General features: G+C 49.6%; 5 protein-coding genes across 5 annotated transcripts; 2 read left to right on the plus strand and 3 right to left on the minus strand.

Annotated features, from left to right (window-relative positions):
• The first annotated feature begins 105 nt into the window (after positions 1–105).
• EI90DRAFT_413839 (uncharacterized protein) lies at positions 106–2,007 on the plus strand. Its single transcript, XM_039067584.1, has 5 exons — positions 106–424; positions 538–1,590; positions 1,650–1,733; positions 1,782–1,850; positions 1,905–2,007. Exons 1-4 carry the CDS (start codon positions 409–411, stop codon positions 1,799–1,801), a joined length of 1,173 nt encoding a protein of 390 aa, XP_038908754.1. The 5' UTR covers positions 106–408; the 3' UTR covers positions 1,802–1,850; positions 1,905–2,007.
• A 1,807-nt stretch (positions 2,008–3,814) lies between these two features.
• EI90DRAFT_2947476 (aspartic peptidase domain-containing protein) lies at positions 3,815–5,086 on the plus strand (the record flags this gene model as incomplete). Its single annotated transcript, XM_039055351.1, has 6 exons — positions 3,815–3,913; positions 3,972–4,125; positions 4,177–4,315; positions 4,374–4,657; positions 4,715–4,722; positions 4,778–5,086. 6 exons carry the CDS (start codon positions 3,815–3,817, stop codon positions 5,084–5,086), a joined length of 993 nt encoding a protein of 330 aa, XP_038908755.1.
• A 1,113-nt stretch (positions 5,087–6,199) lies between these two features.
• On the minus strand, positions 6,200–8,895 carry EI90DRAFT_3147598 (kinase-like domain-containing protein; the record flags this gene model as incomplete). Its single annotated transcript, XM_039065539.1, has 9 exons — positions 6,200–6,436; positions 6,487–6,628; positions 6,680–6,777; positions 6,827–6,913; positions 6,987–7,153; positions 7,209–7,508; positions 7,574–7,685; positions 7,780–8,184; positions 8,455–8,895. 9 exons carry the CDS (start codon positions 8,893–8,895, stop codon positions 6,200–6,202), a joined length of 1,989 nt encoding a protein of 662 aa, XP_038908756.1.
• A 741-nt stretch (positions 8,896–9,636) lies between these two features.
• EI90DRAFT_3022181 (NAD-aldehyde dehydrogenase) lies at positions 9,637–12,214 on the minus strand (the record flags this gene model as incomplete). Its single annotated transcript, XM_039057745.1, is given in 17 exon segments — positions 9,637–9,742; positions 9,804–9,817; positions 9,908–9,993; positions 10,058–10,279; positions 10,367–10,669; positions 10,746–10,809; positions 10,876–11,032; positions 11,092–11,120; positions 11,180–11,261; positions 11,311–11,340; positions 11,399–11,472; positions 11,531–11,567; positions 11,628–11,747; positions 11,767–11,854; positions 11,933–11,979; positions 12,034–12,074; positions 12,134–12,214. The coding sequence occupies 17 exon segments, from the start codon at positions 12,212–12,214 to the stop codon at positions 9,637–9,639; spliced, it is 1,581 nt and encodes a 526-aa protein (XP_038908757.1).
• An 885-nt stretch (positions 12,215–13,099) lies between these two features.
• Positions 13,100–15,348, minus strand: EI90DRAFT_3159368 (uncharacterized protein; the record flags this gene model as incomplete). The annotated part of the gene is made up of 10 exons (XM_039066227.1): positions 14,995–15,348; positions 14,842–14,940; positions 14,667–14,787; positions 14,382–14,603; positions 14,144–14,331; positions 14,037–14,075; positions 13,800–13,979; positions 13,658–13,741; positions 13,201–13,506; positions 13,100–13,132 (listed from the first exon to the last, which is right to left on the minus strand). Exons 1-10 carry the CDS (start codon positions 15,199–15,201, stop codon positions 13,100–13,102), a joined length of 1,479 nt encoding a protein of 492 aa, XP_038908758.1. The 5' UTR covers positions 15,202–15,348.
• Positions 15,349–15,445: the final 97 nt, after the last annotated feature.

Here is a 15,445-nt window from a genome sequence, read left to right on the forward strand (position 1 = left end):
CCAGTTATGTATTGTAGTTTTCTATGATCCCAAAGAGTGTTTTTCATGGTTGGAACACAAACAGGTGCGAAGAGCGATCGGTGCAGTTGTTTATGAATATTTGGTCCGAGGACGCGGCAGGCGCGTGTTGGTGCTCGGGGTGCCATGCAAGCCACATGCAACACTGCCGTGGATCAAGTCCTTAGTATCTAGAGCACTGCCAAATCTGCCAACTGGAGGATATGCCACCGTCACCGACCCCACCATTTGGGCTCTTTAAATCCAAATCTAAAGAATTTCCTGAAATCCGCTCTAGATCGGTAAACTTCCAACCGGAGGAGCAGATGGCTGCATACGGTGCCACACATCCTCAAGAAGAGGATTATTGGTTGCAACATCAGGAGGGACCTTCCCCTGTCCAATTACAATATGATCCTATGCATGAGTTTCCCCAGGAGCGCCAGTTGCAGCCCAATCCAGGCCCAGCAATAGTATATCAGCCGAGTGAACGTACTGGATCCCAGCCTGGGTCCCCCACTACTTCTACTGCTTCTCGGCGTTCCAAGCTTTCCAAAAGATCTCCTCGGAATGGAGCGTCCGTCGTCCACGCGGGAGCTCAAGTGGAAAGTTCAGCTGGTCGAACCCCCCCTCACCTGCGAAGCCCACATAGCGATTCGGGGACTCTTCCAGGTAGTCCGGTGGGATTGGGCCATCCCTCAGGTGTTCATCAAGTATATATGAACCCAGCTCCACCGACAACCATATCCATCATCGACGCGCCATCCATGACTCCCACTCCTTCCCCTCCGCCCCCTCCACCGAAACGCAAAAGCAGCCTAAAGAGGCTTTTTATGCCTACCTGGTCCCGCACTTCCCTCCCTGAGACTCGGAATGTAGGGGGTGAAACAGATACCCCTGCTGTTGGGGCACAACGACCATTTGTAGAGCCCGTTCCGGTCTCCATGCCCATCCAACCGAAGCGGAAAGGGAGCCTTGCGGGGCGCCTTTTTCGAAATCGATCCAGATCCTTAGTCACGGAACCCCCGGATCCACAAGAGGAAGTCGTAACAATCCCTTCGAGGCAAGAATCGTACGTGGCCCCCAATCCGCCCGAGAGAAAGCGTAGCTTCGGTCAGGGCCTCTTCCGAAGTCGATCCCGCACCGCTGCGGTGGAAACTGAGGATGCACCGTCTGTGTATTCGAGGGGCGAATCTCCGACGACCCAATCTGTTGGGTCGAAGAAGCGTTTTGGCATATTTAGGAAGACATCTCGCGATATGCCTGCCACTCCTGAGGCTGAGACTTTCCATCCATCAGGAAGCGCTGTGTTTTTGGGTAATGTTCCGACTCGGAGTTCACTTGATGACGGAGCTCCAGACTCCGCGAGCGCCAGCACTCCAAAACGAAGCAGGAATCCTTTCAATATATTTCGAAAGAAGTCGACTGATTCAAGTCGCGGAAGTGTAGAAGAATATGCGCCTGAGAGGGCAGAATCTTTCCCTCCACAGGAGGGAGTCACACCTACCTCGGGCACTTTCCAAGATATGGATGCCCCAGCTCCCATAGTGTCGAGGCCTAAGCCGAAAAGGTCTTGGACGGACAGACTCTTGGGTAGGAATAAAGTGGGTCACATCTACCTACTCCTGGTAGAGACTTATTTGGTTCGATAGGCTCCCAGAATCTTCTCTGTTGTGCACGAGGAACCAGAAGAAATGCTACCAGAGGACCAACCTCCACTGTCACCACAGGTCGAGGTGAGGATGGCACTCATAGAATTCATTGTTTTTCTGACTGTGTCACAGCGACAACTCCTTACCCTTGATCCAGCTCATCAAGCTGACGTGACGCAATATCCGTCAGCTTTATCTGCTGTAAGCTGTAGTGACATTCTAATGGCGCAGTCACACTAAATACGTCACATTCAGGGAGAAGAGCCCCCCCCAGTCGTCGACTTAGTGGCACCACGCGGCACCACTTCTCCACGGCATCGCTCGGTATATGCTCAACTTTATTGCCAGGGTCGAGCCATCTTACATATTTGCACTAGCCACAGCCTACCTATCCTGATGGGTATCACCAATCATTCCCAGAGCGAGCCTACCCACCCGTGAGTACTCATCCCTTCTGTTGAGTTACCGCTGATAAATTCGCAGAAATCTCCCCCAGCGTCTATCCTCCAGACCAGCGTCACGCGACGCGCGGAGCCCCCGGGAATTACTCATGTCATGGAGGCGCCAAGGTCCACAACTGGACCGGTTTACCATGTATATCCATACGCAAGTAATACTCCACAGGACCCCGTCAGTGCTACACCAGGGCATCCTGTCAATGCCGGGAACTGGCGAGTTTCAGTGAGAGGAGGAGACGAGGATGATCGAGAACTATCCCAGACCTATCCATACACTGCTGGTCAGGAGGTCGGCGGGCAATCTCAACACAACCCTTCAACGATGACAAAGGTCCGGAGTGGAGCTCAGGTTGTATTACAGCCAGGCCAGGTGTGTGGCATTTTTATTTCATGGTATATTTGCATAGTGAAGATCAAGTAGGAATATGAACTCCCCGCGGACGGAAACGCTGTATTAGTGGTTCAAGAAGGCATGGACCTCGAGGGAAGCCTTTGTCGTACTCGTTTACGTGCCTCCCTAACTTCAGTTCCAGGTTAAGGATCCTGTCACTGGCGAGTTTGTTCCATACAATGAGGAATACATCGCAAGACAAGTCGATAGTAGGCGCGCTGCGTATGAGGAAACTTATTTCATCCCTCCGGGTAAAATTGTCGAATTCCAGGACGAAGAGGGCAACATCCTGTATCGGTAAGTGATGATGTTCAGTTCGGACGTGTCTTGATTGTGTCTCCATGGCTCTAGATCAGGGGGAGCTGACCGTCGCAGTGGCATTCACGATCTGGGCAATGGTATCCAGGGTGCCTATGATCCTGATGGTGCTTATGTTCTACATGTATGAGATTGGGCTGTGCCACATTTCCTCTTACGCCATTATTTTGGCGGGTTCTCGTCGTCATTGTCGGCTAATGCGAGATTTTCCTTTCTAGCTTGATGGCGACACGATAATGATGGGTGATCAGCGCAATCGTACAGCTGCAAAGTTCGTCATCATAATGATCTCATGGCAAAGCGATTGCGTACGACCATGATTGGATTTGTAGGCCTGCCAGATCGCCAACACGTGCCAACCTCGATGGCAGCTTATATGGGGATGATGCAGGCGGATCTGAGTTTTCGCCTCGTGCCACAGAGTATCGCGCATCTGCCGCACCACCATCTCCCCCGGAATCGTTCCGTCATCCGGCTTCTCCCACTGCTGGATCATATCGTCCAGAAAAATCCCCGCCCCCGGAATCCATCCGATCTGGAAATTCCTCTCCACATTACGCGCCAACATATGACACCCAACAAACCCCCAATACAATTCGGTCTCCGTCTCAATCCTTGAGAGTCCCTGGATCCCCACGCTCCGATCGGTCGTTACATTCACAAGCCGTTGAGCTTATCGAGGGTCTTCACATGCTCCTTGAGAAGAATGAGCACTGGAAGCCCCATGGTCCGATGGATGTTAGGCTTTTTTCTGTTCCCGTGTCTCAAACTGGCCTCATGTATATTTCAGTATGCTCGCTCCGTACGGAAGTGGAATATCGGTCATTCTCGCCATTGCCCTATGTCCTGCCATGACGGTTCCCTGTTCCATCGTATGCCGCAGGAAGGACTTTCTCTTGATCGAAGCGTAGCAGGTGCCCCTCCTGGTGGCGTTCAAGGGTCCCAGCTTACGGCAGACGATGTGCAGAATGGTAGGCGAATTATACTCTTGTTGACGTATGCTCCTAATATTTGTCTGTGTTTGCCAAGATTTGGAATACGTTGTGCCCGTAGTGGTCGGGACCCCTGGCCAAATAGTGCGTCTGGATTTCGACACAGTAAAAACGTCCCGATCAGAGTGGCGAGAAGTACACTGATCTTCATTGCCTTCGTCAGGGCAGTTCCGATCTTTGGGTGTGGAGTACGCACTTGCACGCGTCAACGAGTAATCTCAAGAGTCATCGTGTTTACGACCCCCGCAAGAGCTCGACTGCACGATCAATGCCTGGAATGACTTGGAAAATCTCCTACGGTGATGGGAGTAACGCAAGTTAGTCGATTCGTTCACTTTGCGTGCCGTTCGTACTGACAGTAATTGCAGGTGGCATTGTCTATTCGGATGTACTCACATTTAATAAACTGACGGTTCCTAACCAAGCCATCGAGGCTGCAGATCGTTTGAGCCCCACCTTTTTGTCTGAGAATGGTTCCGACGGCTTACTTGGTCTTGCATTTCCCATGTAAGCCGTCTGATTTCATCCGCCTTAATATCACAATCACAAGCTTGAAACCCTCAAGACTCAATACAATCAAGCCACATCCACAGAAGACCCCAGTACAACACCTGATCGAACAGAAAATTATCAGTCAACCGATTTTCTGTGCCAAATTGGTGAAAGGTGGTTCAGGGAGCTACTATACTTTCGGTTACATTCCACAAAACGTTGTGGACAGGAACCGCCGCATCACCTATGTAGATGTCGACTCAAGCCATGGGTTCTGGGAGTTTCCCTGTCCACAGTTGAGAGTTGGGCAGCACACAGTGAACCAGCGCCCGGGAAATACCGCTATTGCCGACACTGGTGAGTTCTCGTCGTTCATCATTCCACACCGTTGAAGATTTACGGTGTTACGTATAGGGACTACGGTAGGTGTACGATCGCCCTCAGTATGGACTAACCACGAAGACTTCATGTCCCCAGCTTATTTTGCTTGAGGACTCGGTACTTGACGACATCTATGGTCAAATTCGTGGCGCTCGAACGGACCGATCGGGCTGGGTTCTTCCTTCAAATGCCCATTGTCCAGACGTGTCCTTCTCTATTGGCGGAAATTTCTTTTCTATCTCCGGAGAAGATTTGAAGTTCGCGGACTCCGGAAATGGCATGAGTTTTGGGGCCATCCAAAGCCGTGGCTCCAATCGACAGGATATACTAGGAGACGTGAGTGTGATCGTCAAGTACCTCGTATGGATCTTACCTAAAGTTCACGTAAACCCCAGGTATTCCTAAAACGCGTGCTCGCCGTCGTAAGTTGTTTGTCACTGCTCCCAGACGTTGTTAACTCAGGAACCTCTTGATCAGTTTGACCAGACACCAGGGCGACCACGACTCGGGCTAGGCCAAAGGTCGTTCAATGAGAGGCCCACACAGCCTCCCTCACGGCGGGGTCGTTGAGTAATGATTTTTGGGATTTTTCTAGAATAAACAAATAGCAGCGCTGCCATCTACAAAAGCGTGTATGAATGCCACCTCAGATCCATCTAGGCCTTAGGTCGATTAAGATTTAGTAATGACTATAATCTACAGTGATCCTTAAGTGAACCTGATCAATCAATGGTTGTCAAGACCAAATTCCATCTAGAAGCGACAAGTAAACAGGAGGGTGAAAAGAATGTGTCCTCTGGCGCTTAGCGAATGAAACCCGGCACCAAGAGATAATTATCAAGCAGCGAAAAAAGCACTTCAGGTGTCCAGACTGGTCAACAGACGACACCAGGATGGTTAAGGAATCCGCAGGGGTGAGGTACTGGAAATTGAGGTGAGACGGGTTCTGTACACATGTGAGCCTCTCCGGAACTGCGGGGCCAGATCGAGAGCGTTGTTACCAGCGGTGAAAGGTTGAGCGAGAAAAAGCACAACAACGCAGTGCCCAAAACGCGAAATGAAGAGTTAAGCGTCCATTATCGGAGGAATACGCGAATAGAGGTAAGAAAAAGAAACGTGCACCAAAAATAAGAAAAAGGAGAAACTTGAGTGTTCGAAACGAGTTGCTGATTTGATTGATATGTCGCGAAAAGAGAAAGCGAATAGATGCACGAACATTTGGTATGCCAAACGTCTTGAGATTGATGGAGAGTGCGCGGGTTGTGAGTAATGATGCAGAGATAATAGAAGAACAAGGGAATGAAATCAGCGGAGGTGAGACAGTGACGGGACAGGGGTAGGTAATAGTACATCGAGAGTTTGCTGCGTCGTTGTGTTGCAGTGGAAGTCAGAGGCGAGGACCCGAGCGGTATGCAGATGACGAGGACTATTGCGAAGATAGCTAGAGTTTTCAGAGTTAAAAGGAGTGTAGGTAGGGAGTGATGGTAATGCTGTGTTCATTTTGGCGGAAGTGACGAATCAAAATTCGCCGTCGTAATGAAGGGTAACGCTACTGAATGCATGGAACAAATCATCCCTGTGTTGCTTCCCAGTGGTTGGAACAAGAACCCCATCCTCAGTCACCCCTAGCTTACGCGAGCTTTTGGATTTTGGATTACCACTAGAAGTCTGGCCAGAAAACGAGATCCTCTCATTCTCCTTCTCGACTGGATCCTTAGGGTCAGCAACATAAGGGTCTTTCTTCTTGGGAATGATCTAATAAAGAAGACTGAGACAGGAGACACGATCTTCAAGACGAGACGCACAGGAGGTTGCATGTGACGCAAAAGCCCCCAGTTTAGAGGAGTGAACCACTTGTGCTGCTTAACTTCACTGGCGCCGCTTTTGCTCCCTAATCTCCGCCATTCATCCTTGTGAAGTAATCGGAGAATGATATCGCGACATTGTCTACGGCAGATGCATGAGTCCTCTGCATAACACTATAGGCTGTGAACTCACGGAGAGCCAGTTGTTGAGTCGGGAAAGCGGACCTCATTTGCCAAAACATTGGTAAACGTCGCACTCCGATCACGTCCCTTGAAGGGTGTTGTTGCGTACTAAGAAAAGATTTAGCTTCAACATGTATCAAACCCACGAACGACCCACAATCATCTCATAGATGAGGATCCCCAATGTCCACCAGTCAACAGAGGACGTATGCCCAAGGTTCTTGATGACTTCAGGAGCAATGTACTCTGCGGAGGTAATTCAGGTCTCAGGAAAAAGGGTACGGAAGAAGGGAAGATAACAAGCCTTCTGTCCCCACAAACGAGTTCGTGCGCAAATGGGCAGTACATGACTTGGTGTCAACCAGCGGTACGCCGGGCGTAACACCAGTCACAATACTCGCAGGATTCCCCCCTGGTTCACCCGAAGCTTTAGCCAAGTCGAAATCCGAAAGCATGATGTGGCCAGACTCGTGCAAAAGAATGTCTTCATAGCAAACATCAGTGTCCATCCTCATCGTCCGAAAAAGTGAATGACCTACTTTCTGGTTTAAGGTCGCGATAAATAAAACCAAGTAAATGCAGATACTCGAGGGCCGCAACGACCTCCGCGGCGTAGAATCGGGCATCCTCCTCTGCCAGGCATTTCGATGGTAACATCTGCAACTGCCGGAAAAACTCTCCACCTGAGCAATACTCCATGCAGAAGTACAAGTAATTGTCGGACTGAAAAGAATGATAAAGTGTAATGATGAATGGATGGTTTGCCGTTGCTAGAATCTCTTGCTCAGCCAAAGCACGTTTGATCTTCTTGCGTGCAATCATTTCCTTTTTCGAGAGCACTAAAGAGAACAAAGACCGCTCCGTTTAGGTCACACAGTGCAAAGTATAGCATGAAAGCTCACACCTTTCATTGCATAGAGCTTCTCCGTGGCCTTATGCTTGACGAGATACACCTTGCCGACATCCCCGCGCCCGATGAGCCGAATCTTAGCAAAACTACTTGGTCCAACTTCAACCTGAATACGAAGTGAAAAAAAGGGTCGAAGAGAAGAAAAATCCATTTAGTTTTTCTTGCTTTGCCGAACGTTGAAACATGTGCAGCGAACCCACCGCTTTGACTTTGATGGAATTGCTGGAGTACGTCCTTCGGAACCGCGCGCGCGCCTCATCGACACCAGGGGACATGCCGACGGATCCTGATGCGACACTATTCGCTCTCGACCCACGTGCCGATCGCAAACCATATTTCGAAGCATACCGCGATGACGAAGAGGAAGTCGTATCCAATGAATCACCATTCTTCTTCTTAGGTGAGTCAACAGGTGCATTAGGGAGTGGAGGAGGAATCAAAAGCTCCGCAGGAGCGAGCAACCCATTTATGGTAACAGGGGGAGTGCTTTGTCTGCTACCAGGGACGTTAAATAAGTTTTTCGCGTTAGGGGCAGAAGCAACGCGTCGAATAAACCGTGTGGCAGCGTTTGGTCGTTTGACGCCTTCCGGCTTAGCAGGAGTGTTCTGATTTGAGCGCATTGACGTACGGCCCTTGCGCTTCATAGTATCAGCTGTTGCCGGTGGACTAGTTGACCGAGGACTCTCGAATGTAGGCGTTTGGGGGAAAAATTGGGTTTGTGATGCATCGGGTGTAGTGGTCAAGTTGAAACGTCGTTTCGAAGGCGAACGGCCTAGGAAACGCTGCGAAAGCGATTTGGAAGATGTTTTAAGAGACAGCTTTGGTGTTTGTAACGAAGCAGAACGAGATTGCGCACGCGATGGCGGACTGGAAACTGGAGGTGTTCTGGGACTTGTTGGCGTATCAAGTCGGGCACTTCTGCGGGGAGGGGAAGTCGAATCGCTTGAATGTGACGGAGACGAATTGTCATAATATGGCTCTTCTCCCGATGGTCTCGACAATTCTGAAGGGTACGTAGATGCTGAAGGAGAGTGATATGGTGCCGTATTCAGAGATGGGCGAGGGATAGGTGGATGAATGCCATTGGCATAAGCACCTGGAGTACGGTCGCCCTCTTGATCATCAAAATCTGTCCCATTGATGTGTACGCTAGGCGTCGGGGTATTCTCGATGCCTGGGCCATATTTCCGCTTGGTATCCTTGCGGAAACGAAATACAGACTTCCAAGAAGGTCCAGGGGATATTGATGAAGGGGTTGTCGCAGATACAACGCCTTGACGATGGTACAGAGGGGATCGAGGGGAGAGAACAGGCATACCTAGGTGGTGAAGGGAGCGAACACGAGCTGTCCGCTACAGCTTGCGGCTAAGCAAACTGGTTTTGGGAAGGGAAAGGTGGTTGGAAGTCGGGCCCGGTGATAAGCCATCGGATTTAATCCCAATGTCCGCCCAGGCGTACCTTCAATAAAGTTTAATTATAAAGACACCCACATCTTTCAATCTCATTTCTCCAGCATATTTCCTCATTCGGTTTGGTTACGAGTTGTCAATAATCTCGTTTCTTTTCCATCCGTGCCGATCTAGTCGACCTTTGCCGCATGCATACCGAGGATTAACCAATATACATGGGTAAGACGCTGAGTGCTGCATTGAAGCTCTAAACACTCTCCAAGTTTGTTGACTTCTTCAACTTAGACCCAGGGTAATCAACATGCGCCGGTCCCAATTCCCGCTGGTTGCGGGCCGTGAGCCAGCAAAAGCGATCAAGCGATTTGATAGTCACACACAACTACAATGGGCATCTTCTGATTCTTCCCTGCTGTCAAGCAGACATAAATCGTATGGCATTCAATACAATCCTATTTGGAGCAAATTCTTTGATACAAGTACCTATCCCGGATATATTCTCACAAGGGCGGACACCCTTTTCTCAATCCAACGCTTTTCTTTACAAATTTTGAGAAAATTACCCAAAAAAGGATAAATCGGGTTCACTCGACTTCTATTTCATCCATCGGTAAGCAAGCACCCCCAGTTTGAAAATATGGACATACCCCATCACTGAGACGATCCCCCCGAATAATCCCAAAGAACGGTCTTGATCTGTGTGTAGTTGTCAATTGCATACGATCCGAGTTCACGGCCTATGCCGGATTGCTTGTACCTGCGACAAAAATAGAAGATCATTAAAATGTTGCTGATGCGGGGCAGAGGAATCGCCACACCCTCCAAATGGTGACTGGGACGACAGTACAATATGAAATTGCACGTCAGCAACGTAGACCTCTTTCCCACAAGGGTGGGTAAAGGGTGAGAGTTTTGATCGCACCTGGTTGTAAAGAAGTCCGTATTGATTCACCCAAACGGTCCCCGCTTCCAAGCTCGCCTGAACACGCTGACATTGATTCGCGTCACCTATTAGAACATGAGGAAAGTTTGGGGTTCCACCAATGAAAGAGAGAAGCGGGTTTTCACTTACTCGAGTGAAATCCTGCACCCAAGCCGTATGTCGTATTGTTCGCGAGTTCGATCACCTCCTCTTCCGTGTTGAACTTGGAAACCACCAATACTGGTCCAAAGATCTTAACCCCGACAAACGATGACCGCAAATCATCAGAATATCGATGATGGATAAAGAGGATAATAATCAAGCGAACCTCTTCTTTGACAACTTTCATGTCCGGAGTGACATCACCAATGACTGCGCAGGTCATGTAAGCGATCGAGAACAACCGACGGGACGTATACTATCTCCCCAAAGGAGAAAGCATCCGAAGATATGATTTACTTGTTGGAAGATAGTACCATCCTTTGCCTTCCCACTTGGTACCACCATAGAGAATCGAAGCTCCAGCTTCCTTCGCGCCCTCCACATAATTAACGACCTTGTCACGTTGAGCCTTGCTAACAAGTGGACCTCCGAGGGCTCCTTCCTTGAAGTTATCCCCGTAACCAGCCGTCCATTCCTCGGCGGAGGCTTTAAGTTCCTTCAAGAAGGCATCGTACACGGAAGCTTGGACGTAAAGTCGAGACCCAGCACTGCAATCCTGGCCCTGGTTCAGGAAAATACCTCCAGTGACATGGGTCGCCGCTGCAGTGAGGTTTCAATACATCAGAAACCTGAATTCAAATCTGACATGGCAACAGTGCAAATTGTCATTGCTCACCATCTTTCAGATTAGCGGATTCAAAAATGATGTGCGGGCTCTTGCCTCCCAATTCAAGTGTGACCTGGTTTGAGGGTACAAATTTGCAGTTTCAGCGTCCAGACTATCTATTTGATGCGAGAGCTAGCACCTTTTTCAGGTTGCTAAGCGCAGCAGCCTGCATGATCTTTCTCCCAGTGAGAGTGGAGCCGGTAAAGGCAACCTTATCGACATTGAGATGCGAAGCCAAAGCAGCGCCCCCAATCGGCCCGTAAGAGGGCACGCAGTTGAACACCCCTGGCGGGAATCTTCGAGACAGGAACATGTATGTAAACTTCGATTCGAGAGAAATCCTTAATTTGCTTACCCTGCTTCCGCGACTAGTTCACTGAATTTCTGCGTGAACGCTTCAATGAGGCACAAGCGAAGGATGGTAAGTCCAATGAGTTACGTACCAAAGCAGGCAACGGCGTGAGCTCTGATGGCTTAAGAATGACGGTGCAACCAGCAGCGAGGGCGGGCCCGATCTTCCAAGCCCTGAGCGCACTTTGAGTTTCACAGCCGCCGGAGGAACGATCGGACTCACAGCATCATGATGTTGTAGTTCCATGGAATACTTAGGAGTGATGAGCCATGATGTTGTCAACCTTAGAAACCTGTATATGGAAGCGTACATTTGGGCACAAACCCCAAACGGCTCGACGCGGGTGGAGGCTGACTTGAGGCCTTTATCATCCACCTCAATAGTCTATTGGGGATTCGTCAGGGCGATGGTCCAGAACCCCTGGATAGGACCTGATATGAACCTGCCCAAAAATCTTGTCGGCCCAGCCAGCGTAATATCTGATGGATCATATTGAGCAATACAACCATCAGCGAGAACATATATAAGCTGTCTCATACCGAATACACGCAATTGAATCAGGCAGATCCACCTCCCTGGCTACCTGTGCGCTCTTGCCATTGTCCAATGCTTCGAGGCCAGCAAACGCTTCAGCATCACGTTCCAGAAGATCGGCTAACCTATTCAACAGCTTTCCACGTTGCACAGGTGGGAAGTTGCGACCCCATACGGTTTTTGAACGCATTTCGAGAAGAGGCGACGGCGATATCAATGTCCTGTTCTGTAGCTATAACCGAACCGCCACGCACGTTTGGTCAGGGCGGCATCGTGAACATGTGGAACAGGGGTAGAGATAGGGACCGACCTGAAGAGACGGTCGCTAGAAGCTCCTCGGTGACAGGATTGATCGAACTATTTCATTGCCAGTTTTTTCTAATTAGGCCTCTAAACGACGGCAACACTAACTCAATAGTAGCACCCTCAACGGAAGGAACGAATTTATTGTCCTGAAAGCAGGTATCAAAACTGATGTTCCGATGAGCATCTCCTGTCCGCTGCAACTCACAATAAATAGACCTGTTGGAACATCTAACTTGCGCCCATTTGGGAAAGCGAGGTTGACAACGGCCGGGATCTGCTTGGCCATGAGGGAAACTCGGTGCCGAAAGTTGTTGCACAAGGGAGCCCGACAGAGCAGCCCCACTTCTCGACCACGTGCAGAGGATGTACGATAACAATATCATCCTTGATCAGGCCAATAGCAGGAGTGCAAGCAAGGATATTATATACACAACGAATCCGGATAAGGACGGCAACGACTTGTTTGTCATAGAGGCTGGAGTCCTGCCTAGGGAACGACTACATTAGCTTATTGCATGTCCACGATGCTGCTTCCTGCTCCTTGAAGGGTTTCGGCACCCCAAACCTCCATTCTTCGAAGCACCAGCAGGTCAGTTCAAAAAGCAGACACGCTGCATCCTTAAAGTCAGGGAACAAGATCAAGGAGTTTGTATTATCCTCCTCAACTTTCCATTACATTATACTGTGGCGCCAACTGCAGCAATTGCTCTCCCGACACTAGTGCCATCGATGCTATCGACGTTCCTGAATTCCATATGCTTTCAGAACTTCGTCCCCAACAGACGATGGGCTCTTGAACAACGGATCAGTTCCTCCAGCCGTCTTGGGAAACGCGATCACATCCCTTATTGAAGAAGTGTTTACACAGAATGGTCATGAGACGATCGAACCCTGCCATAACAGATGCCGATTAGCACGACTGCAGGAGTGTGGGTAAGATTGTATGGAATAACCTAGGGCGATGCCGCCATGAGGTGGCGCTCCGCAGCGGAGAGCATGTACTAACGGCTCGAAGGGTTCTCTCTCTTCCCTGGAAGCTTGAAGGAATTTTTTCAGTAACCCCCGTTGATCGTGTGCAGGACATTGACATACTTGAAGGACTTGCTTGAATACATACTCTTGAAGTTCAGCATCATGATACGGACAGATCCCACCCCCTATCTCATTTCCGTTAAAGAACAAGGTCATAATGCTGGCCGCGAACCTATCGAATCACGCCAGAAGGAAAATCATCAGCGGTGTTAGAAAACAAATGAACCGAAAACCTCGTACGTTAGCCGGGTTGATAGTCCCATCTAACAATCCTTCCGCGTCTTCCCCACATTGGGGCAGTGAACGGATGATGGGAACTACTCCAGCGACCGTGGCCCAGGAAAGCATCTTTATCCGCATCAGCACGGGTAAACAAAGGAAACTCTGTAATCCAAAGAAAATTGGGTTCGTGCGGCGGCGAATAGCCTTTAAGGTCACCCGCAGTGTAAGGGCACGAAGACGGATTCCGTACGGCTGAGACGCACCAAGTTTTGCAGCTTCATCTGCCAAGCGAAGCCTTGTCCTCCCGAGAAGAGTCGATCCACCCTGTGGTGATAGTTGGGATAAGGACGTATTGTTCAAGACAGGAAAGAGATAATCACCTCAAGCCGCTTTTCCCTCAGCGCCAAGAACAAAATGTCACCAGGTTGGAGTGATGCCAGGGTATCGGGACGATCAAACCCGTGGTTCACATCACCAACCCGGTCAACCGCGTGCACAGCAAATTGGAGCCCTTCCACCAGTTATGCTGATTCTCCGAGGCGATCATGATGCGCTCCGCCTAGTTCGCATGTCGAAGCGTCAGAATGAGCTCTCGAACAGGGACCTTTGAACCACACCTGGCAGTCATTGAGGCCTAACGCCACTTCCGAGGCTTCTGATGCAGCTTTGGAGAAGGCAACTTCCGTCATTGCAGAAGACTGTTGGCTGCCTCTGATGATAATACATTCCAATACTTTGTCCGAGGCATCGAGAAGCCCGGCAACCGGCTCGGGGAGCAGTGGCGCAGCATTCTGGATCTATTGGGACCGGGTCACAGGATATAGACGGCTTCATCGGGGCGGAATTAGCCTCACCAAGCAACCAAATCGCGTATCAGGTTTATCAGACCCATACTATCCCAAAAGAACGATTGGCATCATGAGTGTAGGGACAGCTGAGTGACATGCGAGGGGGATCATACCTTAGCCATAGCTTCCTCATACGTCAGCACGTGGAAATTTCGATCTAGCTCCATGCCCTTAACTTCACGCCAAACTTGTCTTATGATGCCTTCGACAGTATCTTTGACTTCTCGCCCTCCAATTCTCCATCCGTCTTGATGTTGACCGTTATGATCGCCCCATGAAACCCAGGCCATCTCCATATCAACTTGGGTAAATTCGGCTGCCTGTCTTTCCTGCCATCTTCATCTCTAAAACATCGAGCAAATTGATAGTACCGGTCAACACCACCCGAAATAATCAGGAGTTGTTTAGGTTGTTGAGGCGACTGTGACAGGGCATAGAAGTGGGGACCAATGGTTGCGGATGACGCGCCATTTGTGGGGGAAGCCGATGCAGGTAATCGGGCGGGCACAAGGAATTCTCGCGCCCCTTCGGGCGACGAACGCAACAGCATCGGGGTTTCGATTTCAGTAAACCCTGATATGAGATGTAAGGCTGAGAAGTCACTCTCAGCACGCCAAGGATATCATTGCCATTTACCGCTATCTGCCAGATGTGACCGTATAATGTTCGCGACCTGACTTCGAGTTCGGAGATTCTGGGAAAGATAATCTCGTCTCAAATCCAAGTAGCGATATCGAGATCGCAAATTCTCATTTGCCTTCGATATAAAAGTCAGCGAGCGCGCAGTTGAAAGCATGTTCATTTTCCCTACAAGATTCTGGAGATCTGACGGGTAAAATGGGAGTTCTCGTTCTGCCGCATTTAGAACAGTGACATCATCCAAGATCACTTCTACCCCTCCTGTTTCTTTCTAATTCAACTATCAGCTATGCGTGAGAGACAAATACATGACTGGCAAGCTCACGTCTCGCTGAGCTTGTTGTGGCCGTGTTTTCACTCTGCCCTGAATTAGCAATGTAGACTCCAAAGGCACGTTAGATAGCTCTTCAATAATGTTCCGAGAAATCGGTGAAAAGGACGGAGCCGAAGAGCCATCCTTGGAAGCATCATGACGAGGCAGCGCAACTAACTGTGTGGTTCCGAAGCTGTCTTTCAAGGAAAAGAAAGCCATACTCTTCGATATCTTCCTTTCTATCAATTACGAAAACTAATTAAACTAGCCAAAAAGATGAATGCGCGTACCTAATAGAGGTGAGCCATCCTGTTAGAATGACCTGCTCTCCGTCATGCTCAGGTCCCAGTCCCCCGCATGTATGCGTCCGAGGAGGATATGGTCCTAAAATCAAGCAGAAAATTCAAATATAACACGCATTAGCTACGTTTGCGACTCACTTCTGTGGGCCAGTGCTCGGCCA

Source organism: Cantharellus anzutake (assembly GCF_015039405.1).
Source record: "Cantharellus anzutake strain C23 chromosome Unknown EI90scaffold_142, whole genome shotgun sequence".
Classification (NCBI taxonomy): Eukaryota; Fungi; Basidiomycota; class Agaricomycetes; order Cantharellales; family Hydnaceae; genus Cantharellus; species Cantharellus anzutake.